The sequence below is a fragment of the Vanacampus margaritifer genome, chromosome 6 (assembly GCF_051991255.1).
Source record: "Vanacampus margaritifer isolate UIUO_Vmar chromosome 6, RoL_Vmar_1.0, whole genome shotgun sequence".
NCBI lineage: Eukaryota > Metazoa > Chordata > Actinopteri > Syngnathiformes > Syngnathidae > Vanacampus > Vanacampus margaritifer.
The window spans coordinates 18517246-18543640 of record NC_135437.1 but is presented as its reverse complement, the minus strand read 5'-3'; the positions used below and the strand labels follow the sequence as shown (position 1 = coordinate 18543640).

The window sequence follows — 26395 nt, the reverse complement described above, 5'->3', positions numbered from 1 at the left end:
TTTAATTTATAGTGTTTGTGCTTAAATGCTAGAATCACGTAGTTCCTGATAAACGATTACATTTGACCTTTTGAGCCACCTCTCCTGATCAAAAATAACCCCTAAATTAGTTGTTTGGTTTTATTTAAATTCTAATCTACCTGCCTTTATATAGTTTTTACTCCCGTTGCTCGCTGCTCCCTCTAGTTTACATCCGTAAACCACAATAAACCGGGTGCGACCTAGATTTTACTTTTGGATAATAAATCTAGGTCAGATGATTACAACACGCACATAATTTGAATGCATGCTTGGAGATTTCCGTGCACACTCATAAATATATGGTCTATCTATCTATCTATCTATCTATCTATCTATCTATCTATCTATCTATCTATCTATCTATCTATCTTCTAATCCTGCACATTGAACCCACCAAACTAGTCTAGCAAGTTACAGCATTAGTGGGCTGGTGTTTGAGTCTGGGTGCTTCACTTGCTGCATGCACGGACACTGCGTCGGTGCGAGACTGCGAGTCAGTCGGCTCTGGCACTGCTGCCTGCCTCCTCTTCCTCACTTTTCAGTCGCCACAGCCACATGCAGCCATGAGGTCCCTCTTGTTCGGCGCGATCCAGCTCCTCTTGCTCGCTGTCGTCGGCTGCAGAGCTCCGTCGTCGTGCCCGAGAGGACAGTTTGTGCTCAAGAGCCAGTGTGTCCTCTGCCATCCCACCTGCTCCGAGTGCTGGGGCCATGAGCTGTTTGAGTGCACTACCTGTGGAGTCGGTGAGTGAAAGGATGTTCTGTTTGGACCATTAAAAAAAAAAATGCTATTCATAGTTAGTTTTGTTTTTAAAGGAGTGAACTAATTCATCTGGTCTCATTGATTAAATAGAGAATTTAACTGTTCTTCTTGCTTGGTTAGCCAAATCAGTTTTGTTTGTATTTTATATGTAATGGAATGCCTTTGTCCGGCGTTTTAATGGATGACTATTTAAAACATACCAAAGTGGTTTGTAGTTTAACATTTACCTTTGTTAAAACAGTCAGGGGCAGGCTTTCTAACATCTCTGCTCACAGAGGGGAAAAAAATTGTAGGTGTGATCATTTTTCTCCTACTTCGTCGGTGTAATCTGATCGTGTTAGAATGGGCTCTTTGTTAATCCAAGGGAAAGGAGAAAATATCCCCTTTGGCTAGAATTACTTGTGCAGTTCACCGGGTTTAACCTCTCTGCCACACACACACTTGTGGCATTGGGCACGTTTGTGTGTGTTCTGGACATCGCTGTCTGTAACTCAGTGCACTTGCGGTAGATTTTTACGAGTGTTTCACAACACTATAGACAGCAGCCTTGATGTTGTATTTCAAAGGACATCAAAAGTCACTCTCCGTGGCGTATTGTCATGGAGGTGTCACATGTGTGAGCGTGCACGCTGGGAGGTGGAGGAGTTTCAAAAAAGCAGGTGCAGCAAGAAGCTCCTCTCCGACTATACTTGAGGCGGTGTCCAGCTGCTTCTAGGGATACCGCAGGGGTCACAGCTAGGCCCCCAGAATATATGAGCAACTCGGGTTTGGACATGATTCTTCACCAAAATTAGCTTTGGGCTAAATGGTATCTTAAAACAGGTCTTTTTTTTGTGTTCTTTTCTTTCAGATGAAGATGGACAGGAACGTTTCCTCCACCAAGGTCGCTGCCGGACGCACTGCCCCCGCGGTCTGTATCCTGACAGGGGTCGCTATGCCTGCCTGCCCTGCATAGCCAATTGCGAGCTCTGCGCAGATGGCGACATATGTGCCAAATGTCGTGAACGCTACAAACTCCATAATGGGCTCTGCCAAACAGCACTCTGTGATACGGGTAAACAGGACACCAAATCTTTTGTTGTGGATAAATCCAAGAACAAAAATGATAGCTTGAGCACTTTCAGACCTGCGTCGGACACATTGTTGCTTAAATGTGATAGAAATAGAGGACGTGATGCAAAAATAGATCTGATGTAATTACAGAAAATGTCACAAAATGTCAGATTTGTACGTCTTTGTGCTCTAGGACAAGTGCAGGATCCTGATACAGGCGAATGTATTGACTGTGAGATGGGCTGCAAAACATGCTCCACAGGTAAAAGTCACTTTTACTTCAATGATTTAAGGTCCGTTATGTCCATTAAAAACCTGTTAGTGTAATTATAATTAGTGAATCTGGAATTCAAATGAGTCTTTCTTCCTCTTTTTTTTTTACAGAAGACCCTGAGATTTGCAGCAGTTGTGCTCAAGGTTACTTTCTGTGAGTTTTTAATCTTCCATTCATTTTATCTGGCAATGAGTGACATTTTTCTTCCCGTGTTCACCTTGACAGTGTGTAAAACATCTGATTGTTTGACGTTTGATTTTAAAGCGTTAAGGTGAAATAAGGTGCTTGCAAAGGAATGGGAGTTTTGCTCTATGCACTAAAATGAACTTTGGCCATCTTCTTTTACTGGCAACTTATCACTTACACATTGTGGATCACGGTTTAGAGAGCTTAAACAGACCTCTTATTGTTTGCATCTGCCCCTTTTCTGGCCTTGTACGAGTCAGGTTACCTGGCATTCAGATAGAGACACTGTTACCTGATCCAGAGTGGCGCTCGGAGGTGGGGTTTACTTCAAACAAATAATAGTAGGTGTATGCAAAGAGTGCAAGGCTGCCTGTCTACCTTGATGTTAGCACTTACGAATCACAGGTGGTAAAGTCTACCGAGAACACTGTTGTCTTATTACACATGTTTGGAATGCAACTTTTGTGGTGATAGCTGGCAAACATAACGCAACTTCTTACATAAATTTGATACTTTCTTGCTATAAAATACCCACCCCCCCAAAAAAAACCAAAAAACAAAAAAAACTTAGGTGTAGTATGTATGGAAATCAGTCCGCTATAGATAATTGCGGGCATTACAAAATGGTTGCTTGCATGCTGATGAAATTCTGATAACTGATTCATCGGCCGATTAATTTAAATAAATAAATAAATAAAATAACTTATTTTATGGTCTCTTATTGTTTACAATAATAAAAACATGAAATAAATTCAGTACATTTGACTGTCTTAAAAATACGTTGCCCTTTAGTAACTGTTAACTTTACAACAGAGAGAACAGCAAAAATCCGACCATTTTTTATTTATTTCTTTTTTTCTAAATGTCGATTACTTTGTTCATGTTTTAATGTGTAAAAAAAAAAAAAAAAAAAACAATCGTTAACAATCAGCCCAAAAAATCTTACGACTATTGCTGATCTTAAAATAGCTAATATCGGCCAATTGAATTTGACGGACAATTAATCAGACGTTCTTCCTTTCTAGCATAATTTAGGCAATAACTTAATGGATGTATACATTAGGCTGAAATTCAAGGGATTTGGACAATTTTATAGGGGAAGTCAACCCCCCCCCCCCAAATCTTTACAATTCTATGTTGTATGTGCATATCTGATTAAAATTGTGCTTTTGGAACTTGATTTACGCAGCAATATCCACCTGTTTTTGGATCCATTTCAGGGAGCGGCCATTTTGTCACTTGCTGTCGACTGAAAATGACATCACAGTTGCTCAGGGCTCAGGCAACGACCAGTCACCTGTTTTCTGAAGCTGAGCCATGATTGGTTGTTATTTAAGCCCTGTGATGTAATTTTCGGCCGACAGCACGTGGCAAAATGGCCGCTCCCTGAGATGGTTACAAGTGGGTGGATTTTGCTCATATTCATGTAACTCATATTCTGCAAATGCAAACAATTCACATTTTTTTCCACTTTTGTTAAGAGTATGAAAACCTAGAACATTTTTTTGCCGTACATTTAGAACAGATATAAAATTTATGATTAATCGTGAGTTAACTAGTGAAGTCATGTGATTAATTACAATAAAAAAAAAGTAAGATGATTATTTAACTCATTCACTGCCACTGACGGCTTTAGACGTCCAAAAAATTATTTGAACTATTTCTGTTAGTGACATTTTTTCCCACTTTTAACAAGAGTATGAAAACCTAAAAAAAAGTTGTTATTGTACATTAAGAACAGATATAAAATTTGTGATTAATCGTGAGTTAACTATTGAAGTAATGTGATTAGTTACAATTTAAAAATGTAATCGCCTGACGAGCTAATTTCTAATAATCTTTTCTTTTCTTTTTTTAAATAATCTTTTTTCAAAAACCTAATCTTTAATAACCTTTTCTTTTCGTTTTTAAAATGATCTTTTTTCCAAAAAAGAAAAGATTATTAAAATTAGGGCGTCAGGTAATTACAATTTTTAATTGTAATTAATCGCATGACTTCAACTCATGATTAATCAAAAATTTGATATCTGGTCTAAATGTACAATATTTGTTTTCTTACTCTTGTTAACAAAAGTGGGGAAAAAAATGTTAAACTAATAGAAATAGTTCAAATGAATTTTTGACGTCTATAGCCGTCAATGGCAGTGAATGAGTTAATCAGAATGCCGTGTTTCGACTGGTGAGGCTGCATAGAATATATTATTGTAAAGAATTTTTTCGGGGTTGACTTCCCCTTTCAGTTGAACACGTTCTGTAAACAATTCACCCATTATGAAAATAGTTGCCAATTAATTTGATAATTGATTAGATGTCGATTAATCGCAGATAAATAAAGATTCATAGTACTTTGTTGCTAAGCACTTGAGCACTCAAGAGACCCATCTATGTATACAAGCTGTTAAAGGGGATATATTATGGAAATTTTACTTTTTAAGATGAATTTTCCATATCCTAAACAGATTGAGGATATCAGATGTGGTTGTGTTTTTAAAGTGCACTATAAAGAAAGTTGAGTTGAGTCTATAACCATATATTTCTCCTTTTGTGGTGTGAGGCACTAATGGAAAAGTAATGAATCCGTCGGAGTAGCCTCACCTTGAAAAAACCGTGATGGATGTTTGGTATTTATTGACATTTAGCTTCCTCTCTAAGGAAATAAGAATTTACTTAGATAACACTCATCAGGCTCGTTTCATGGCCTGAAGGTTAACTTTATGGTGCATCTGCAGCACGTTTTACCTAACTTACACACACGTAAAGCAAAAAGCGGGGTGGGGGTCGTTGCTTGGGTAATACTGTTGTTCCCTGGCGGAATGGAGATTCTAATATTGGCGCAGAGGGATCCTCAAACATCCCGCAGTTTCTCAAGTGGTGCGTTTCCAGAGACAGCGCCTGGTCTGCGCCAGATGCTATTGTGCGTGACTTGATTGATACTATGTGGCGCCTCCAGCTGTTCCCGCTCAAACAGCCAGTGCATCTCAGCGCCACGGCAACGCCGCAGAGATTGCAGCCTGGCTTGTCACTGGGTCAAACTCTCATTAGGGAAGATGGCACAACAGACTCAAGAGGATTTGGCGGATTGTTGCTTGTAATTTTAATGTGTGGCATTTTTACTTGGCACTACATTTTAGGACAGTTGTCTCGTGTTTAATAGCTCAGATTGACCCCAGGGGACACGGAAGACAGGTTAATGAGTCCCCGTGCCTCTGAGCTGCAAATAAATGCTAATTAACTCTCTGTATTAAGAGGAAAGAGAGTACGTATGAATTGTGTTTTTGTCTGCTGTTGTCTGACAGTAAAACTGCAGGTGTGCTGGGTTTAAAAAAAAAAAAATTCTCTTGCTACACCAGCCTGCATGTATCAAAATTCATCTTATTCTATTGTGACAATTTGAAAGGCCCATTTAATCACCGCCAGCCCAGTACAAAATTGATCTTTAATGTCTCGAACCGTCAATTGCAGTGAATGAGTTAAAATGTCACTTATTGGCCAGCTTCACACACATACACCAGTCTTGGTTTTAGATGATTATTTAACTCATTCACTGCCATTGACGGCTATAGACGTCAAAAAAATTCATTTGAACTTTTTCTATTAGTTTCACTTTTTTTCTCCACTTTTGTTAACAAGAGTATGAAAACCTAGAACATTTTTTTACTGTACATTTAGAACAGATATAACATTTATGATTAATCGTGAGTTAACTAGTGAAGTCATGTGATTAATTACAATTAAAAAAATGTAATCGCCTGATGCCCCTAATAAAAAAAAGAAGAGAATATTACTAAAAATTAGGGGTGTCAGACGATTACAATTTTTTATTGCAATTAATCACATGACTTCAAAATGTTCTAGGTTTTCATACTCTTGTTAACAAAAGTGGAGAAAAAAAGTGAAACTAATAGAAAAAGTTCAAATGAATTTTTTTGACGTCTATAGCCGTCAATGGCAGTGAATGAGTTAAATAATCATCTTACATTTTTTTAATTGTAATTAATCACATGACTTCACTAGTTAACTCACGATTAATCACAAATTTTATATCTGTTCTAAATGTACAATAAAAAAAACATCATTATCTGACACCCCTAATTTTTAGTAATATTCTCTTCTTTTTTTTATTAGGGGCATCAGGCGATTACATTTTTTTAATTGTAATTAATCACATGACTTCACTAGTTAACTCACGATTAATCATAAATGTTATATCTGTTCTAAATGTACAGTAAAAAAAGTTCTAGGTTTTCATACTCTTGTTAACAAAAGTGGAGAAAAAAGTGAAACTAATAGAAAAAGTTCAAATGAATTTTTTTGACGTCTATAGCCGTCAATGGCAGTGAATGAGTTAAATAATCATCTTACATTTTTTTAATTGTAATTAATCACATGACTTCACTAGTTAACTCACGATTAATCATAAATTTTATATCTGTTCTAAGTGTACGGCAAAAAAATGTTCTAGGTTTTCATACTCTTAACAAAAGTGGAAAAAAATGTGAAACTAATAAATAGTTCAAATGAATTTTTGACGTCTATAGCCGTCAATGGCAGTGAATGAGTTAATAAGGGTAAATATTGCTATTGGCGTTACTCTTGGGTTGGTTATTAACTATTTCTTTCACAGTTTCAGGCACCAGTGTCGCAAGCACTGCCCCCAGGGCACATATGAGGACCGAGGCAGGGGTGTGTGTCTGTCCTGCCCCCTGCCGTGCACGGACTGCAGGAGTGACACACAATGCCTTGCCTGCCAGCCAGATTACTTCCTAAACGGTACCACGCTTGGTTTTCCTCCCTCCAGTTTGCTACCGAGTTAGTATTAAGAGTACTAGTGTTTTTACATCTAATCTGTGGGAGCCTTCAGTTGGAATGCCTTAGTCGTTAGTCTTCATTTTTCAATATTAGAACGGTAGGTTCAATGAAAACTCTCAATTGTCGGTAGGTTTGAATGTGAGTCTGAAGGATTGGTTGGATGCTAGTGTTTATGTACCTGTGATTGGCTGGCGACCAGTCCTGAGTGCCTCTCGTTCAAAGTCAGCTGAGAATAGGCTCCAGTTCTCCTGTGACTCTAATGAGAACGAACACAATAGAAAGTGGATGGATGAATGGATTTAGTAAGTGTTGAAATTATTTATCTCGGTCATTTCAACAGGAGGGGTGTGTAGACTTTTATTACCACCAATATATTTCACATAATATTCCTCAGCTAAATTGTTTTCCACTTGTCAACTGCAGTCTTTTTTTTTTTACTTCTCTGTCCATGACAGGAGGCAAATGTGTGAAACAATGCCCACAGCAAACCTTCAGTGATACCACCGGGTGGCGCTGTGGGCCTTGCCACAGCTCCTGCCAGACGTGCCATGGGCCTCGCTCAACAGACTGTGATCTCTGTCTCGCGGGCGACCCGCCTCTTTACGGGCAGTGCCCTCTGGCAAACTGCCCATTGGGGCACTACTTTGACGGTAAGGCTTATTTCGAACCTTGAACGTGGGCTCATTTCCCTCTGAGAGATAAGTACCAAGTACGCAAGATGACGCTGACCTCATGTTTGACATCTTCATTCACTAATGGCTGCTGTCTTGCTCAAGGACACTTGAGCACAGTGGATGCTTACAGCTGTCACCGGTTTGAATCCTTTCAAGGGAGCTTTGGGTTCAAGGCAGAGCCGCTTTAGTGGAGCATTTACAGAAAGCTTTGCTCATCCGGCACGGGGCTCTTTGCCGCAATTCAAGCACCAATCATGCTATTTTCAATTGTGCTATTATTGCGAACAGTCTTGTCGGGCCTGTTTCTTTTGTATTTAGAGTTGACATAATGATGATGTTTCATCATTCTGTATGATTATTATTATCCCAAAAATCCAACTGCACGTCACAGTTTTTCTTAGCGCCTTTCATTTCACCTGTGATGACGATAACAAAAATAATTACTATGGACATTTATGCACGCTAATGAGATGAGCAGGAATTTGTGACTGAGAGGCTTTTGTTATATTTATTTAGCTACAAAGCAAGTGTAGAAACACCTCTGTAAGCAGAACAATAAACATAGTGTTATATTTTTACCTCTTTGAAAATTTTAAACAGCTTAACGTCATGATTAGAGATTGTTGAGTCGACATGGACTAGCGGAACTTTTTATTCAAGTTTGTGCTTGCAATTTGCATGTTCCCTTATTTGCACTCAAGCAAGCCCTAATTGTATGAGGCTTTCATGTTTTTCACTCCAAAATTCCCCATTCACTTCCCAATGGCACACTCAACGTTAGACATTTACATTCTTCCGATTTCAAATTCAAAACATTCAGCTCATTCAATTTAGACTTGGGAAAGAATTTCAACGTTCCAAAAATACACACATACCAAAAGTAATATTCCGAAATGTTCATATTCATTCACTTATTCACGCCATTCAAATTTGTACACCCTGCAAAAATCCATGCTATTCAATGAGTGATATTTTTCTCATTTAAAAAATTCAATTTTTTTACAAAATCAACATTTTTCCACCAAAAATTAATTCCCAATGAGACATATTCAAAATATTCCCATTTGAAATTTAAACCATTCAGCTCATTCAATTACATTTGGAATGATTTTCTACATGCCAAAAATTCCCACTTACCAAAAATTTAACACTTTTACCATTACAATACCCACACAAATTTTTACATTTTTTGACCGATTTTAACCATTTCAACTTTAAACTGTTCAGCTTGTCCCTATTGCAAATTATTTTCCAAATTTTCAGAATAAAAGTGAACAATTCCTATTTTTTCCCCTCCTTTAATTTCTATATTTTTTGACTCATTCAAACTGTTCTGGCTTTAAACTTTTTTTTTTCAAGAGCTTCGCAATAAAAAGCTACAATCATGATTTTTTTTTCTCCTCTCATTTGCACATTTTTTGACCGATTCAAACTGTTCCAACTTTAACATGTTCAGTTCTTTTAAAGCCATCATTCCATGTCATTCAGCGTCGCTCCATATCATTTCACCATTTTTAATTCAGCCTCTACGCCTTCACACACAATTTCTCCAGAAAGTGCATTTTCTAGTTTGATAATTTTACAGCCTGCTTTAATGTCACTACTCGTGTGTGTGTGTGAGTGTTTTGTTATTGTTGTTTTTTTTTTGTAATCCTAGCGGAGTACGGTAAATGTCACACATGTGACGCATCCTGCAAGACCTGCTTCGGCCCACAGGCGCTGGATTGCTCCTCGTGTTTTAAAGGTACAAACGCCTCCTGTCGTGCAGTCAAATTCGCACATGATGAAACTACTCACTGCTTTGTGGCCTCACAGGATATTTCCTGGACCAGGAAAGTTCTTGCGTGGTGCAGTGTCCCCCCGGCTCCTATGCTAACTCGGCCACTCAGCTGTGTGAAAACTGCTCGCCCAACTGCAAGGCCTGCGTGGGCTCCAGCGATAACTGCATCGACTGTTCCAAAGGCACCTTTAAGCTCTTTCTCCACCAGGGGAGGTGCTGGTCAAATTGCCCGGAGTAAGCTACTACAACATTTTATCATTGCCAGAAATGTTAATTCCTGGATGAACTGTGCGTGAAAGCTGAGAAAAATGCAAATTAGAGCATATTGTAGTAAAATACTTGAAATCACACTTTCTGTAGGGATTGCAATTTCAATACAAATTGTGTGTGGATGCTGGAGAGCTGACGTCTTGCTAAGTTATTAGACAGAGGTAAATTTGTAAAATTCCTGCATTCTTTTGGGAATTTTCTCACAGGAAAGGTGGAATTGTTCAATTAATAGGAATTGAAATGATGGTGAATTTGTAAAATTTCTCCAATAATTGGGGGGGGGGTGGTGTAATGAAATGAAAACTGTGATTTCTGGGAATGTGGAAAATAATTTACAGGATGTCCTGAATGAGCTGAACTTTTTGATATTGGAATTGAAGTTGAAGTTTGTTAAAAAAAAAAAAAGTGGAGGTAGAAATGTGTCAGCGATTTGAACTTTTTGAGAATTGGTCAATTTGATGTGAATTTTTTTTTCTCATTAACTCATTTGCTCCCCCAAAAAACGTAAAAACGTATCTTAAATATTGCCATGCTTCCAGAAATGTATTTAAGTTTTTTTTTTTTATGCTAGAGCATACAGAAGACTTTGATGCACCCTCTGACTTGAAGCGGTCACTTATAGCAATGGTAGTTATTACAAAAAACGGCCAGCAGGTGGCAGCAGAGTATAATATATCAACCAGGGCAACAAGCTGTTCCCCCCACTGTTTGAAACAGATTTGTGAATAATGATGAAACTTAGCTATATTCTAATGCTAATGGGGTAGATGCCACGGATTTCCGACTTCTGGGTTTCACACATTAGTGTAGTTTCCGGCCACTGATGGCCGCGTTCCAACACTCGCACCCCCACCCCTGCGCCCCCCCAACCGCGTGTCTCAACTCTCTGAAATGCTTCGGACAACTGAGACAGACACACTACACACTCGCACTCGTCGACGGGGACGCGCGACCGAGGGCCAAAAAAAACCCGGAAACAAAGCTGATGTGTGAAAACCAGGAAGTCCCGCCTCCTCCGTGGCATATAACCCACTGCTGCAAAACGGAAACAGATACAAATATTTTTTTTTTTCCTGATGAAAGAAGATACTTTAATCTTTCCTTTGGTGGTGTTTTCATAGCAATAGAACACAATATTCTGTGGGCCTTGCAAAATCAGTCAAAATCCAGTAAAACAGCCAGGAGTGAAGGGGGTTGCTTTGAAGTTGCTTCAGTGAAAACGGCTGGGAGTGAATTAGTTCATTTGAATGTTTTTGTCTTTTCTGGAAATTGTGTAATTATGAGAAAAGTGGGATTTTTTTTAAAATGTTAATAGTTCCCTTATGTCATAAATTAGCTGATTTTTTTTTAAGTAATGGTTTGTACAAACAAAGCAACAGTATTTGAATTGGTTGAGAAATTGTGAATTTGTTCTATTTTTCCCCTAATTGTCATAGTTCTTGTCCAAAATTTGGAATTCTGAAAGCTGAAAGGATCACCTTAACAAAGTGGATTTTTTCATACTGGAATTGTTTAAGAAGCATGATGTTAGAAATTCATAAAAAAATCACGGAATAATAAGAGTTCTCACAATGATCACTTCTGTATGATCGGTTTGAGTCAAATATCACTTGACTTTATTTCCAGAGGTTACTGGGAGACAGCAGACGGGTCATGCAGCGCCTGCGACAATTCCTGCCTCACATGCGAAGGTTCCAGTACAAAGTGTCTGTCCTGTGTCGACGGACGCTACTTGGAGGGCGGCGTGTGCACGCTCAACTGCTCGCTGGGGGCTTATCCTGCAGACGACGCCACCTGCAGGCGTTGCCCCCCTCACTGCGATATCTGCTCGGACGACAGGACCTGCTTCAGTGAGTTTGACGTTATACAGTGGATGCACTGTCAATTCATTTCAAGAAACCTCAAGGCCTCTCTTCCACGTCCCTCCAGAATGCAGTTTCTTGTATCTGATGCTGAACGGTGCGTGTAAGGCTAATTGTCCCACGGGCTACTATGAGGACATGGAGGGGGGCCGCTGCGGTCTGTGCCACCCGACCTGTAGCAGCTGTTCTGGGCCTTTGGCGGACGACTGCGAGACCTGCTCCACATTCAGTCCCAAACTCTATAAGGGCGCATGCTCAAAACAGTGCCCGACTGGCACTTACTATGAGGCCACAGCTACGGAATGCCAAGGTGAGCCTTGATGTGTTGAGTGTTTTGTATATATATATATGTGTGTCCTGCGATTAGCTGGCAAAAGGTCCATGGTGTTCCCACCTCTCACCTGATGTCAGCTGGGAGCGACTCAAGCACATTATGTATTGGGCAGCTTTTTATGATGACATTTTATTTTATACAGGTTTCAAATGTTGCTCATGAGAAGTATTTCTAAAATGTTGGTTACTACATTTAGGACCAGATTATTAGAAATAGCTTTTGGTATGATACAGTGCAGCTCTACCCCATTTCAAACCAGAACCACAAGCACAAGCCACAAGCCAAGCCATAAAGCCAAACGTATCATATTAAATACAAGACATTTTAATCGCTCGATTTCATGAGTATAATATCCCCCCCCCCCCCCCCATTAAAAACCTGACGTATATGATCTGACACATGCATTGCACGGAAAATCCATTAGAGGGCAGTATCACCCAGCTGAAGGCTTTTCCAGTGACCTTGCAAGATCGCCCTAATTGAGAAAGGAGAGACACCTATGCTTATTAACAGTGGGAAATGTTCTTTTAGATTTTTGGAAATACTGATACTAGAGAGTCTCACAATTCGATTCGATTCCGATTTTTTGGGGTCTGCGATTCAACTCAGAATTGATTTGATTGACAATGATTTCTGCTTCAATTTATAGATGTGCAAAGAATCATCATGATCTACTCCAGTCTGACGCGCTAATGCTAATTAGCGTGCTACTCGCGGCACTTTTATCACTCAAAAGTACGGCTATTCAAACAAAACGCTTCAGGAATGTATACAGAGAGAAGCATGTTAACGTTACTCACCGGCATATGCTCTTTCTACACTGCAAAAAAACTACTTTTATTGGAATAAATTGATCGTGACTTTTTCCTTCTACTCTCTAATGTGGCTACAACTTAATAGTGCATCAGAACGTGCAGAACCACACTGCCCCTAAGTGGCCAAATCAGGTAAAATAATTTAAATAAAATAGATTTTGGGACATTTAAAATAGATTCTGAATCGTACTAAATGAGAATCGCGATTCTTATGAGGATCAATTTTTTGGCACGCTCCTAACTAATATGTTTGATATGTCTGTTTATCATTATGTTTTTGACAGATATAAATGTACAAATTTAAAGCATGGTGACCGGATGTATCAAATATGACACAAATCAAAAGTCATGTGGAAGTTATTATTATTATTATTTTCCCCCAAAAGGACCAATAAATACTCTATTTACAAATAATTTTTTAGCATATAGTTCATGGTTCAGGCTTTATAGGGTTAATTAGTACTGAAATTCAAAACCAAGCATAACTTTTATCTAAAGGCAGAATGTTTCTACTATTGATGTGCAGAGTGCCACCAGACATGTGTGAGCTGCTCTGGTCCGGACCCAAACCAGTGCACCCAATGCGAACGAGGCCTGGTGCTGGATCCCAACACCTTGCTGTGCGGCGTTACCGGCGATAGCGACTGTCCGCCGAGGACCTTCCTGCATGATGACCAGTTCACCTGCATGGGCTGCCACCGCCACTGCTACTCCTGCGAGGGGCTTGGCAGCGACGAGTGCCTGACGTGTGCCCTCCCTCGATACCTTCACAGTGAGTTTCCACAAATGTGGATGTCGAGTAAACCGCTCGGCATGGTTCCCAAAAAGCAATATGAAGAAAAGTACAGTACTTTGTGTTTATAGTGCTTTAAAATACATCTACTACAGTATGTTTCCAACAAATCTCTGACTTTCTGACTAAATTGTAGGGGAGACGGAGGCTAGATGTATCACGGGTAAGTTGTCACATTACAATTTTCTTCTCCACCAGAGGGCGCAACGAAAAAGTAGAATACTAGTTTTCTTCGTATAAATGGTCACAGGCTGTGTACGGTCTGAGAAGAGAATAGCACAATGTGAGCTGAGATGAGTGCCAGTTATCTGTTTTGGAAAACCCAAAGTAAAATTTCATATATTTTGAAACAGGCGTCGTACATAGACAAATTCTAGCAGCAAATCATGTGGACTCATGAGAGGAGAGATTCAGGCATCTTGTCACTACTCTGTTTAAACTTTAAACTGGAGCAAGTATTAGCCAACATGGTAGTTTGGGGCAACTTGTCTCAGTCATTTTGGGGTTTGTTGTCACATATGCAAAGAATTGACCAATCAAAAATGGACCTGTGGCAACTCTGTTTACGTATGCCAGAATTGTTCTTCAGATGAGTCTGAAGAGTGAGGAAATTAGTTTTGTTTCATTGTTTAAAAATGGATTTTCCAGTTGTTGAAACTACAGTATGCCCACGTCAAGACTGGTTTAAGTTTCATGATGAACCATCCATTCATTAACAGAAATGCTTCATTTTTTTAAATTCAATTTCAAAAGGTATGACCTATAAGCCAGCAGTTCCTAAGGACTTTAATTTATTTCATAATATTTTAGGTAAAAGTTTGCTCAATGACTATGGTTAATTTTCAAGATCAATGATAAACAATTTCTATGGCTGTAAATACAAACAAACAAACAAATAAACAAACAAACAGGAGAACAAGGATAATTTTGTCCTTGTTTTATTAGTTGCAAAATCCAATGTGACATCTTACCCCATATCGTGTGACAACTTACCCATTGGTATGTCACACATTCACTCCCTGTATTTGATGGTTCATAACTCTGCACTGACACAAAATATAAAAATGACGTGAATACAAAAAATATATCTGAGACTTTGGTCTTTCATCTGGTATATATTTTGTTCATATATGATGCACTGATTCCAAGAAATATACAAAAGTATAAAAAAGTGATACAACTAGCCTCGGTCTCTCCATCATCTGGGCATAATTATGCATATAAAACTAAAATTTGCTTTCCTTGCATTTCCTCTTCCTCTGCTGTTATGGTGAAATTAATTTTCCTCTATAGAGGTTGTGTTTTAAACAAGAACGTGAGAATATCACTGTTCTGAGCTTCTTTTTCCAAGACGATTTCGACTAGAGCGGACCTAGCAATTCAACTGCTATATGAGCAACTTTGCCGACCCTTCTAGCAACGTTTTCTAAACATAATGAGCAAAAAAGCTATTGAAATTAGTTGTGGAGAATACTGTAGACATTGAGACTCATTCCAAAGAGGGACATGTTCACCGCTTCGCGTCCAGACTGCAAATGAGTGACACTTGCCCATAGCCACCAGTGGCTAATTTTAGCATATCATACTTGACGGGTGGGCAGGCACTCTGGAGACCAAATTAACCGATTGAAAAGTAAACTTTGCATAATATCTGTCTTTAAAGTAGCATATTCACAACAATAGTCTTCTAAAATTAAAAGACCATTTAAAATGGAACATGATGATGTTAGCATTGCTACGTGTTACTAAACAGCAAACCTACAATATATACTAAGTATAACAAGGTCAATAATGTCACTGTCAGGCAAAGACCTCCTATACCAGCACAATATAATGTGATTTTTTTTTTTGTGTATGTGTGGCTACAATAAAAAAATAGTAGTACAATGCAATTGTTTGTCTTTAAGTGGAGCATAAAAAGAGAGACGTGTCTGTGTGTTTTTTTCCCAGACAGGACCTGCGTGAGCGAATGTCCGGCCGGTACGTACACAAACAGGCAGGAGGCAGACGGAACCCAGCTGGGGTTCTGTTTGCCATGCGATCACGTGTGCGCCACCTGCACGGGGTCGTCGCCCAGAGACTGCCTGGCGTGTTCCCCGAGATACCTGCGCCTCCTTCATCTTTGTGTCCGCCATTGTCCCACAGGGTACGTTCGCTGAATGGCAACTCATTGTTTCCGTATCGTCGACCGCGAGACATAAGCTCTTTTTGTGGTTTGTTTACATTCTCCTCAAAAAATGATTTTAAGTCAACATGTTTAGCTTACATTGGAATTAATGTTGTTAGCATCAATCAACAAAAGAACAGCTGTCATCCTGAGCCACCTACATTCGCAACAGAGCACTTTTTGTTGTGCATCCCAGCAGAATGAGATTATAAGCTTTATAGGAAACTGAATGATTTGCTGTCTTATTGTTCAATCTTCTCACACAATGCTCTTTTCCCATATCATTGTCTTCTTGCATTTGTGAAGGTACTACCAAGCGGGCTCCCACTGTGAGAAATGCCACCACTCTTGTGAGATGTGCACAGGTCCCGGGCCCGAATCCTGCCGGGCCTGCCTGCCTCCCCTCTTGGAACTGCAAGGCACCAAGCTGTGCGTGGAGCGCTGCCCACAGCGCTTCTACAGACTCGACGACGCGTGCCTGCAATGCCACATCAGTTGCCACACCTGCACAGGTGACCATCAAGCAGCCGTCGGACGAAAACAATAAACCGCTAGCCACCATTTTCTTTCCTATGTGTCAATACTGGTCACAGTTTTTTTTTTTTTTTGCATATCGTCGCTGCTATATGAAATACACTTATGTCCATTTTTTTCAGTTTTTTTGTGCTGTCAAAGTTAAAGCGTTAACAAATTAATTAATCACAAAAAAATATTGCATTAATCATGTATTGCGTATGACATTCACACTTTTTGTTCATGCCAAAATATTGGGGTCATTTTTTTTAAACGTTAAATTATGCAAGTAATTAACTGATTAGAAAAATAGGAGGATGAGCGTGTGCAGTGGATCATTTTTTTTTGAAGATCATAACAATAAATGTCAAAAAAATTAATACATAGCAGGTGCTCTTTAAATTTGGCAGGCAAAAATATTGATAAAAAATATTTTTTAATTAAGCGATTAATCGTGATTAATCAAAATTCTAAGATGTAATTAATCTGATTAAAAAATTAATTGTTTGACAGCTCTAGTTTTTTTTTTTTTACGTTTTTGGGATGTCTGCATTCAGTTTCATCCCCAAAACATTTTTTTTTAAATGTACATAAGTGTTTTTCACATAGCAGCAACAATTTTGCATGTGCTTGGCAGATGCCTCCCCTCAGAGCTGTGTGACGTGCGACAATGGCAGCACGCTAAAGGACAAAGTCTGCTATCCACGCTGTGAGGAGGGAAAGTACTTTACAGAAAAGGTGCGCTGCAAAAACATTCTTGTATTGACATAACCACTTTTATGGTGCTACATCTTCATCATACTTCATCTGGCGTTTCTTCATGTGTCGTATCGTTACCTATTACAAAGGTGCCCTGACATGCGAGTTAATTTTGTAGCGCATATCAGCTTTCCATATTGAAATGAATGGAAATGCCATTATTTAAACAACAAAAATTGTAATGTGTTTTTTAGGGATGGGGGAAAAAATTCTGCTAACTAGGTTGGGTCAACCACAAAAATAGGATGACACAAATTTCTGCCTCAAAATGAATACATGCTTGGAGTTTTCCATTGAAAGTGGAAGTCAACCTTAAACATTTTTTGACAATAATATGTCATTCGCAGCCCCACTAGTCTAAACATGACATTCTGATTAATAATACACTTGTGGAATATGAGTTATGAAGCAGAATCCAGCCATTTTAATACATCTGAGGGGGCGGCCATTTTACCACTTGCTGTCAACGGAAGATGACATCACAGTTGCTTAGGGATCAGGTAACAACCAATCACAGCTCAGCTTCAGAAAACAGGTGAGCTGTGATTGGTCATTGCCTGAGACCTGAGTAACTATGATGCCATTTCCACTCCACAGCAAAAGGCAAAATGGCCGCCTTCCGATATTGATAAAAACAGCTGGATTTTGTTGCTTAACTCATATTCTATTAATGCAATATTAACCAGAATACTGTATTTAGACTAGTGGGGCTGCATGCAACATATTATTGTCCAAAAATGTTTTTGGGGTGACTTCTCCTTTAAGGATTTATTATTACTAATTGCAGAAAGTGGAGCATGTGAGCATCTTTAGTTTGGTTGAGCGGTTAACTAGTTAGACTTTTTTGTGTGTTTTTGGCCAACAGTATTTGTATTAAATATATCATATATATTGTCGAATAGTTAATAAAAATAATTGTAAGACTTTTTGCCATGTTGTTACAGATAATCGCAAATTGTAAATTTTTTATGTGCTTCACAAAGCAACAAACTTGCAAATGTTGAACTATGCGGGGGTCCACCGTGTTTCCCTCCAATTATGATCATCTAAAATAAAATACATTTTATAAATATTTTAATTGTAGTTTGAACATAGTAATAAAAATCCCCTTTTGTGCAACGGCTACCTGTGCAGGCCACCTGTGAGCTGTGTGACATCTCATGCAAGCATTGTAGCGGGCCCAGACCTGACCACTGCCTGACTTGTCACCGAGATTCTGGCCTTCACGCCGTGGAGAGCCGCTGTGCCCGCTGCTGTCAGGCGGGAGGGAACCACACAAACTGCTGCATATGCGACAGCCGTTCAGGTACAGTATACGCCGCCACTACCATCAATCATCCTTATGTACTGTAGTATCCGTGATGTTAAATGTGTGCCTTCGAAAGAAGAGAAGTTTTCATTCACTCACTTGCTCTTTTTGTAGCTCTATGCGTGGAGGCCCCCGAACCCAAGTCAGGGGACGAACCGGTAACCGACATCAACATGTCGAGCGTCCTCAACCGCACGTCGGCCGCCGTAGCCGTCGCCCTGCTGGCCGCTCTGGCTCTGCTCGCCTTCGCCTTGGTGAAGGCCCGAACCAGGAGGAGGCTTTGCTGGAAGCAGAGTTACGAGAGACTGAGCGGCGGCGCCAACATGCCTCACGGTGTGCCCGAACCGGACAGCGGCGACGAGGTGGACGTGGTGTACACGAGTCGAGGCGGCTCCGTGTACCGTCGTTACAGTTTTATCCATGAGCATGACACTAACGCGGATGTGCATGTGGATGAGAGTACTTGTCTCAACCAGTCCTAGTCAAGACTCAGCAACGACGACTTAGTCATCATGGGACAATGTTCACACGGACCTGCAAACACGACTCAAAACACTGTAATATGTATGCCAGGCCAGTAGTTGGCGATGTCACTTTGTATTGATTGAATGTTTGTCAAGCAGAGGGAATGTAAAGTTATGTTGTTAATATTAGGTGATCTAGTGCAGTTCACCGTGACACTAATAAGGATAAGGGCTGTACGAAATAAATGGATGGATGTTACGAAGATTATATTCATCGTTATTTCATGATATCGATAAATACCATACTTATTTTGAATAATAATCATCTCAAGACAAAGAGGCTCGTTGCCTGATTTAGTACATGCTCATTGTTTTGGCACTCTACCTGACGTAATCAATTTACAAGCAAAGCAAGTATCCAATGTAATGTTTTTCAATTGCCCCGCTGCTGATTGATTTATTTTGGGACGTTTTGGTTTTGTTGTACAAAGTGCCTGCATTTCGATACTCTGATGGAAATAGTTAGTGAAGGCATAATAGAAGTAAACACTGATGCACAAATTAATAAAATGTGGATTTTTTTTCTTAGATGCATGCAGTGAAATGAGTCTAGTGCAACTTTGAAACATTTGCTGCAGTGAACACTTTCTGGTGGGATGTCGAAGTCAAAATCCAGTACAACTTAAACCAGGGCCGTTTCTAGCTTTATGGGGGCCCGAGGCAAGATGCTGTTTGGGGGCCGCTAGTTTGCCAAACTCTACACCAAACTCTGCCTTACATCCCTAACTGTGTGACACAAAAACACCAGCCACTGCTTATCGTCACAGTTTATTTTATGTTTATCCTATGTTTATTTTTTAAGCATAAATGGAATGTAATAAATGCTATGCTACTAGCTCCCAGATGATAAAACGCACCCCAAAAGTAAGAGTCGTTGGGGTCGTTACTAACGACCCCATTTCTAAAATGTGAGAAGTGAAAGATAGAGATGTGTGCGTTTGAAAAGTAAGAAGTAAATGTAAATAGTCACAAGAATAAAAAAAATATTCAAGTTAAGTACAGATATTTGAAAAAACTACTTAAGTACAGTAACGAAGAACAAGTACGGTACTTCCCATCTCTGTCCTCAGGTAAGACTACACATAGAGCTTGGGGGGCCCCCGGTGGCTTGGGGGCCCTAGGAAGCCGCCAACTTGGCCTATAGCAAGAAACGGCTATAACTTAGACAAATGAAGTGGAGAAAAAAAAATGGAGCAAATAAATTGACGCCTTGGTTCACTAACAAATCAGTTTATAAATATTTTTTTTCAAACAAATATTGCTTAGAGCTTGCGATCAGTTAAAACGCCTATATATATATATACACACACACACACACACACATATATATATATATATATATATATATATATATATATATATATATATATATATATATACACTTCATAGACTCTTTCGGAGTTCACAATTTTAACTTCCAATCCTACCTTTTGTTTTATTTGATTTCCAACTGGCAAGAACTTAATTTTGTTAAGATTTAATGATAATTTGTTTACATTAAACCAAATCTTTAGATGCTGCAAATCGTCCCCTGAACAGAAAATATTTGTGTCATCTGCGAAAAAACTTATATATATATTTTTTTTAAAGACACTTTCCTTATATCATTAATGTACAAACAGATTGGGAGCCAGGATAGACCTCTGCGGGACACCACGGATAATATTGAAGTACATTGATTTTTGTTACCTATTTGGAGAAACTGTTTCAATTGTAATCAGGTGAATGGGAACGCCTCTGACATCATACCTCTCAATTTTTTTGATCAATATCCCACGGTTAATCGTGTTAAAACTAAGCCTTCTTTAGTTCAATGAAAACACCTACTGCTTTTTTTTTCCCATCAGCGCATCCTGCTACCTCTTACACTAGCTCCATTAGAGCGATGGAAGTCCTGTACATCAAGATTATCTAAAAAGGTACCAATAATAAGTACTTGTTTATCAATGAAATCATACAGTCTTTGCACACACAATTTCTCCAGTATCTTTGACAATTATGACAGTTTGGATCATTTGTGCACAGATGCTTATTGCCAGCTTTGTAAAATGGAAACACTTTAGTCCATTTCATTTTCTTTGGGAAGGTGCATGTTTTAAACAACAGGTTACATTTATGTTAGTCGAACAGATATTCCCTCAATAATTTTCTTCACTAATAACGTATCGATGTTGTTCCAAACAGCGGAAGTTTTTTTTTTTGGTAGTAATTTACAGTAGTCACAATTTCCATTTTATCAACAGTTCCCAAAGATATTGACTTTGCATTTCTCTGCTTATTTTATAAGCCATGTTGAGGCTAATCACTCAGAAGAAAGTTATCAACTAACAGTGCAGACACAGTAAAAGATGTCTTATTTGGTATGGTACTGTTTGGTAATATCATTTGTAGTAATATTAATTGGGCATTGCTTTACATTTTAATCTAAATTAGTGTTTACATTTTAAGAGTTTAACACCTTTAACATCTTGTACTCTTGATATCTTAACTCTTTCACTGCCAGACGTTTTCAGAAACGGGTTGTCCCCACTGCCAGCCGATTTAAGCATTTTGAGTGATCTTTCAAGGTCCACAGAAAATGTTGTGTTTGGACTATGGAAACACACATACTACCAAATGAAAGACTGGACTCTCAGCTTTCATCAGAAAAAAAAGTTTGTTTCTACCTTATTCCGTTCTTCAGTAATCAACAATAGAAAATGGTTACTTTCACCGAAATTCTCTGTTTTGAAACAAAAAACGGAGAAAAAGAGCTTTTTGTGAAACGATGTTATTTCATGCACTCTAGTGAATTGTACACTTCTTTTTGTCCATGAATGATGCCACAAACACCTAAATAGTGCTTTACTTCTGTAAAAAGCTTTCACCAACAATGAAAAAGTGTTTTTTGATTGCAAAATACGTTTATTTCCATTCAACAGTGTAACAATTTGACAAAACAATTTCGCAAACTATTTACAAATGTGTGCAACTGTGGTACTACTTACAATTATGTGGATGTTTCAAATACAGTTTTTCTTTTTGTAACGCTCTCCTGCGTGCAAGGAGATGCCAGGACTCGCACACCAGTTTACTTTCACTTTCACATTGGTCCGTTTTGCGTGCAAACGTTACACTTTCTTGACGGGCTTTTTTTCCGGGGAATAAAAAGCAAGTAGCAGACTGTACACACTTCCTCCGATGAATATGCATTGGACTCGGGGCACTCTCCGTCGTCCGATCGAACGTCCGCCTGTGCGTGCTCGGATGTGCTCCGCGTCACGACACCGTCATAGCCGCCGCGTCAGCGGTTCCAATTTCGCAGTCAAGCTCGGATTCACCTTCATCATCATCGATGATGATCATCGTCGTCATCAATGTACTATTTTAGCGTTGGTCGATGCCTTTCGTCTTGTAAGTGTAGAGCTGCTTGCAAACGCTCGCCATTGCCCGTTCCCTCCTCCATCTAGCTCCATCTAACGTCTTCTACTGCCGCGTCAATGCTTCCCAACCACGGAGTCACCACAGTCATACCTGTCAACTTGTACGTTTTATACGTATTTTATACGTTTTTTTACCATTTCAAATCATGTACGCCGTACACCGACTTTTGTACGGGGAAAAAAAAATGCGCTGACATGCGCATGCGTAGATATACATAGAGTAAATATCGTGGAAGAAAGCATGGAGGAGCCACCTAGTAAGAAACGAAGAACTCAAGGATCGGGTCGACACCAGAAAGAATGGGAGTTACTTCAAGGTGAATATGCTGGCTGGATTAAAGCATCGTTAAGAGGCACTCAATTCTCATTCTGTGTCCCTTGCAATAAAGACGTGAAAGTTGCTGCGAGTGGATTTTACGATCTGAAGAGCCACTTTAAAACTGCCGGACACGTGGAGAATGTGAAAAAAACCAATTCACATGTCCCATTAACCAAGCACTTCGTCTCTACCGCAAATCCTGCAGCATCCCACAAAACGACAAATGCGGAAATTCTCTTCTGCCATTTTCTTGCTGAGCACAACATTGCTTCCACAGCTGCGGACCACTTCTCGGATTTGGTGAAAGTTATGTTTCCGGATTCACAGACAGCTAAGGTAATTTATTATTATTATTATTATTATTATCATTCATATCTACAATGAATCAGCATTTATGGCACCGTGTCAAAAATTTAAATTTTATATTTTAATATTATATTTTTGCAGGAGTTTGCATGTCGGAGGACCAAGGCTACGATGATTGTTAAGGAGACCAAGACACCAATGAGGAGGATGAAATCAGGCAAAGCATCACACCAGCCATGCAAGCAACTTTTTTTTCCTCTGTTCGCTCCTTCTACGAGGCTGTTGTAACTAAAATGATACAAAAATTTCCATTTGAGAATACAATACTGAGTGACTTGGTGGTGTTGGACCCAAGAAAGAGAGAGATGTTGGATTACACAAGTATTGTTAAGCTTGCAAACAAGTTTACACCAGACTTTGATCAGGAACAATTAAAAGATGAATGGGAAGACTATCAACTAATACCTGATGATCTTCTCCCTCAGAAAAGTCAGGATGGACAACCAATTCGTCCAGAGACATTTTGGCCTCATGTGTTCAAAATGAAAACTGGTTTGGGGCTGGATCGCTTTCCACTGATGAGAAAGATGTATCTAATTTTACTCAGCCTTCCTCACAGTAATGCTGATAGCGAGCGGGTTTTCAGCCATGTGAGGAAAATTCATACAGAGTACAGAAAGACAATGGGAACAGACACTCTTACTTCTTTATTACAGATGAAATTGAACTGTGACAACTGTTGCTCACAAGTGAGACCCTCATTAGAGCAGATAAAGTCTGCTAAATCATGCACATTGGCTTACAATAGGAAGCACTGAAGGCACAGTTTATTGCATTGTAAACTTTTTAAATTGAATAAAAGACTTTGTATGCAAATTACCTTTGTTATTTCTATTACACTGTCTGGTTACCGCGAGTAAACATGCGTCGTACGGTGTTTGTAAGGTTTTTTTGGGGTTTGTAAGGGGAATCATAATCATTTATAAGGGCAGTTATCGGCAGAGGTTGACAGGTATGTCATCATCGATGATGATCATCGTCGTCAACAAGGTGCTCTTTCAGCGATGCTTTTGGTCTTTGAAAAAAACGGCTCGGGCGTGAGCTCCTCGTGACCGGCCGCCATTTTTCCTTTGTCTTCCATTCTCATCTCCTGCTCGACGCTCTAGCTCCGCCTCTACTGACGCCCACCCGAACTTGTCAAAAGAGAGTCATCGCTGCCCTCTAGGGGCCAAAAATAGTCATTAGGCACAACAGACTGGCTGGAAACTTTCACCACAGCTCCGGAAGCCTTGCCCGCACCCGTTTAAAAAAATAAAAAAAATAAAAAAATTGGATGACGTCTTTATACGTCATTGGCAGTGCTCCGTAGGTTTTTACTTGACGTCTATAAACGTCAATGGCAGTGAAAGAGTTAATATACTCTTTTACTCTTTATATAGCCTAATGAGCAAGCCACCTCTAGGGATTATCGTTATTGCGTCATGTAAAGGCACGCCTCCTGACTGGGCTTCCAATTTTGTTGTCAAGTAATAAATGTACACTGTGGCCCCTCCTATGTTGTCTCAACTGGAGAGGTCATCGGCATCCTACTCCTTAGCAATGAAGCGCTCCATTCAGAAAAGGATTTTTGGCAAGTTCTCCAAAAGTCGACGGTATTGGAGGATCCTGTCCCTCATCCTTGTGGGTTTCTTTGTTTTACTTGTCCTATGGAAAACGGACTCTGATCCGATGATACCGCAGCAAATTGCAGCTGACCTGCCCGTCTGCTCTGCTATCATCACGGGAGACTTGTTGGGCCGTGAAGATGACTTACAAGCCCGTTTATCTTCCAGGACGAGGCAAGTTCTGCTAACCGAGGACTTCTACCTGAACGCGACCCAGGATTGTCAATCTTATATTATACAGCGAGGCTTCTTTATGGTTCCTCTGAGTGAAGAAGAGAAAGATTTCCCCATCGCCTACTCCATGGTGATCCACGAGCAGATTGAAATGTTCGAGCGCCTCCTGCGCGCCGTTTACACCCCTCAGAACATCTACTGCGTGCATGTGGACGGAAAATCCACTGTGGAATTCCATAAGGCCGTGAATGCCATCGCTTCCTGTTTTGAGAATGTATTCATAGCTGAGAAACGAGAGAGTGTCGTTTACGCTTCATGGTCGCGAGTACAGGCCGATTTGAACTGCATGGCGAGTTTGTTGAGATCCCGCATCCGCTGGAGGTACCTGATTAACACATGCGGGACGGACTTTCCTATCAAGACCAACAGAGAGATGGTGCAAGCTTTGAAGGTGCTTAATGGGAGGAACAACATGGAAACAGAAGCCACCAATGACTATAAGAAGCAACGTTGGCTGTATCACTACAACGTCACAGACTCCATCATCAGGACCAACGTGCGGAAAAGCCCACCTCCCATTAGAAGCCCCATGTTCACTGGGAATGCCTACTTTGTGGCCAGCAGGGCCTTCGTGGAACAGGTGCTGCAGGACCGGGAGGTTCAGGCGTTGCTGGAGTGGGAAAAGGACACCTACAGCCCGGACGAGCACTTGTGGGCCACTTTGCAGCGGATGCCCTCCATGCCCGGATCGGTGCCCGCTAATGCTAAATACGACATGTCGGACATGCTAGCCATCGCCCGTGTGGTCAAATGGAGCTATTTGTCGGGGGATGTGAGGAACGGGGCCCCGTATGAGCCGTGCGCGGGGGTTAATAGACGAGCAGTTTGTGTGTATGGAATTGGAGACCTCCCGTGGCTTCTGAGACAACATCACCTTCTGGCTAATAAGTTTGATCCAATGGTGGATGACATTGTTATTAGGTGCTTGGAGTCTATTTTGTATTTTAAAGCTTTAGGGAGACATTATATAGTATAATACAGACATTATTTGAAATATAGTAAATATCATACTCCATCACTGGTTCTGGGCAAGCAGTACTGCTATTTTGCGGAATTTTTAAATGTTTGTGTATTTTGGGTATAATTCTACTGTTGGCCACTAGATGGCGGCACACTATTATGTTTGACTACATTTCAAAGAAGAATGAAAGCAGAAAGTATTTCAAACTCAACTTTTGTTTTACATTAATGAATGTGAAATCTTGTTAATCCTGCTTTTTACGCCTACAGAAAGCAAACAGCTATAGGTTAATTTTGTAAAGTACAACTTTGGACATTATTATTGATGTATTTTGTGAGACAATCATTTAAGTTTGTTACCTTGGAATAAAATAGATTTGTATATATATATATATATATATACATACATATTTACACTGTCATACAGCATTAAAGAGGAGTCATGTTGCATATTTGAAGATGAATACCATTATTAATAATGCACTAATTCATTTTTTTTTGTCAACTATAAAAAAAAATAAAAACAACAAAAAACATTGCACTCACCAGAGATGCTGATGCAGACGCAGCGGACCTCATTTCTTTGC

General features: G+C 39.7%; 2 protein-coding genes and 1 long non-coding RNA gene across 3 annotated transcripts; all 3 read left to right on the top strand.

Annotated features, from left to right (window-relative positions):
• The first annotated feature begins 285 nt into the window (after positions 1–285).
• LOC144054333 (uncharacterized) lies at positions 286–19102 on the top strand. Its single transcript, XM_077569663.1, has 16 exons — positions 286–762; positions 1632–1835; positions 2028–2096; positions 2219–2261; positions 6919–7064; positions 7559–7753; positions 9435–9521; positions 9593–9791; positions 11454–11677; positions 11757–11999; positions 13365–13610; positions 15582–15777; positions 16105–16310; positions 16949–17049; positions 18205–18376; positions 18494–19102. The coding sequence occupies exons 1-16, from the start codon at positions 585–587 to the stop codon at positions 18859–18861; spliced, it is 2877 nt and encodes a 958-aa protein (XP_077425789.1). The 5' UTR covers positions 286–584; the 3' UTR covers positions 18862–19102.
• A 3815-nt stretch (positions 19103–22917) lies between these two features.
• LOC144053811 (uncharacterized) lies at positions 22918–23826 on the top strand. The gene is made up of 2 exons (XR_013294514.1): positions 22918–22980; positions 23092–23826. It is a non-coding gene; the product is annotated as an uncharacterized LOC144053811 (long non-coding RNA).
• A 723-nt stretch (positions 23827–24549) lies between these two features.
• On the top strand, positions 24550–25824 carry gcnt3 (glucosaminyl (N-acetyl) transferase 3, mucin type). The gene has a single exon (XM_077567318.1). The coding sequence runs from the start codon at positions 24550–24552 to the stop codon at positions 25822–25824; it is 1275 nt and encodes a 424-aa protein (XP_077423444.1).
• The last annotated feature ends 571 nt before the right edge of the window (positions 25825–26395 follow it).

Coding starts and splice junctions, on each gene's coding strand:
- LOC144054333 (XM_077569663.1), top strand. CDS start 585: ATGAGGTCCCTCTTGTTCGGCGCGATCCAGCTCCTCTTGCTCGCTGTC. Junction 7,754..9,434: donor ATTGGGGCACTACTTTGACG/GTAAGGCTTATT, acceptor TTGTAATCCTAG/CGGAGTACGGTAAATGTCAC. Junction 16,311..16,948: donor CAGTTGCCACACCTGCACAG/GTGACCATCAAG, acceptor TGTGCTTGGCAG/ATGCCTCCCCTCAGAGCTGT.
- gcnt3 (XM_077567318.1), top strand. CDS start 24,550: ATGAAGCGCTCCATTCAGAAAAGGATTTTTGGCAAGTTCTCCAAAAGT.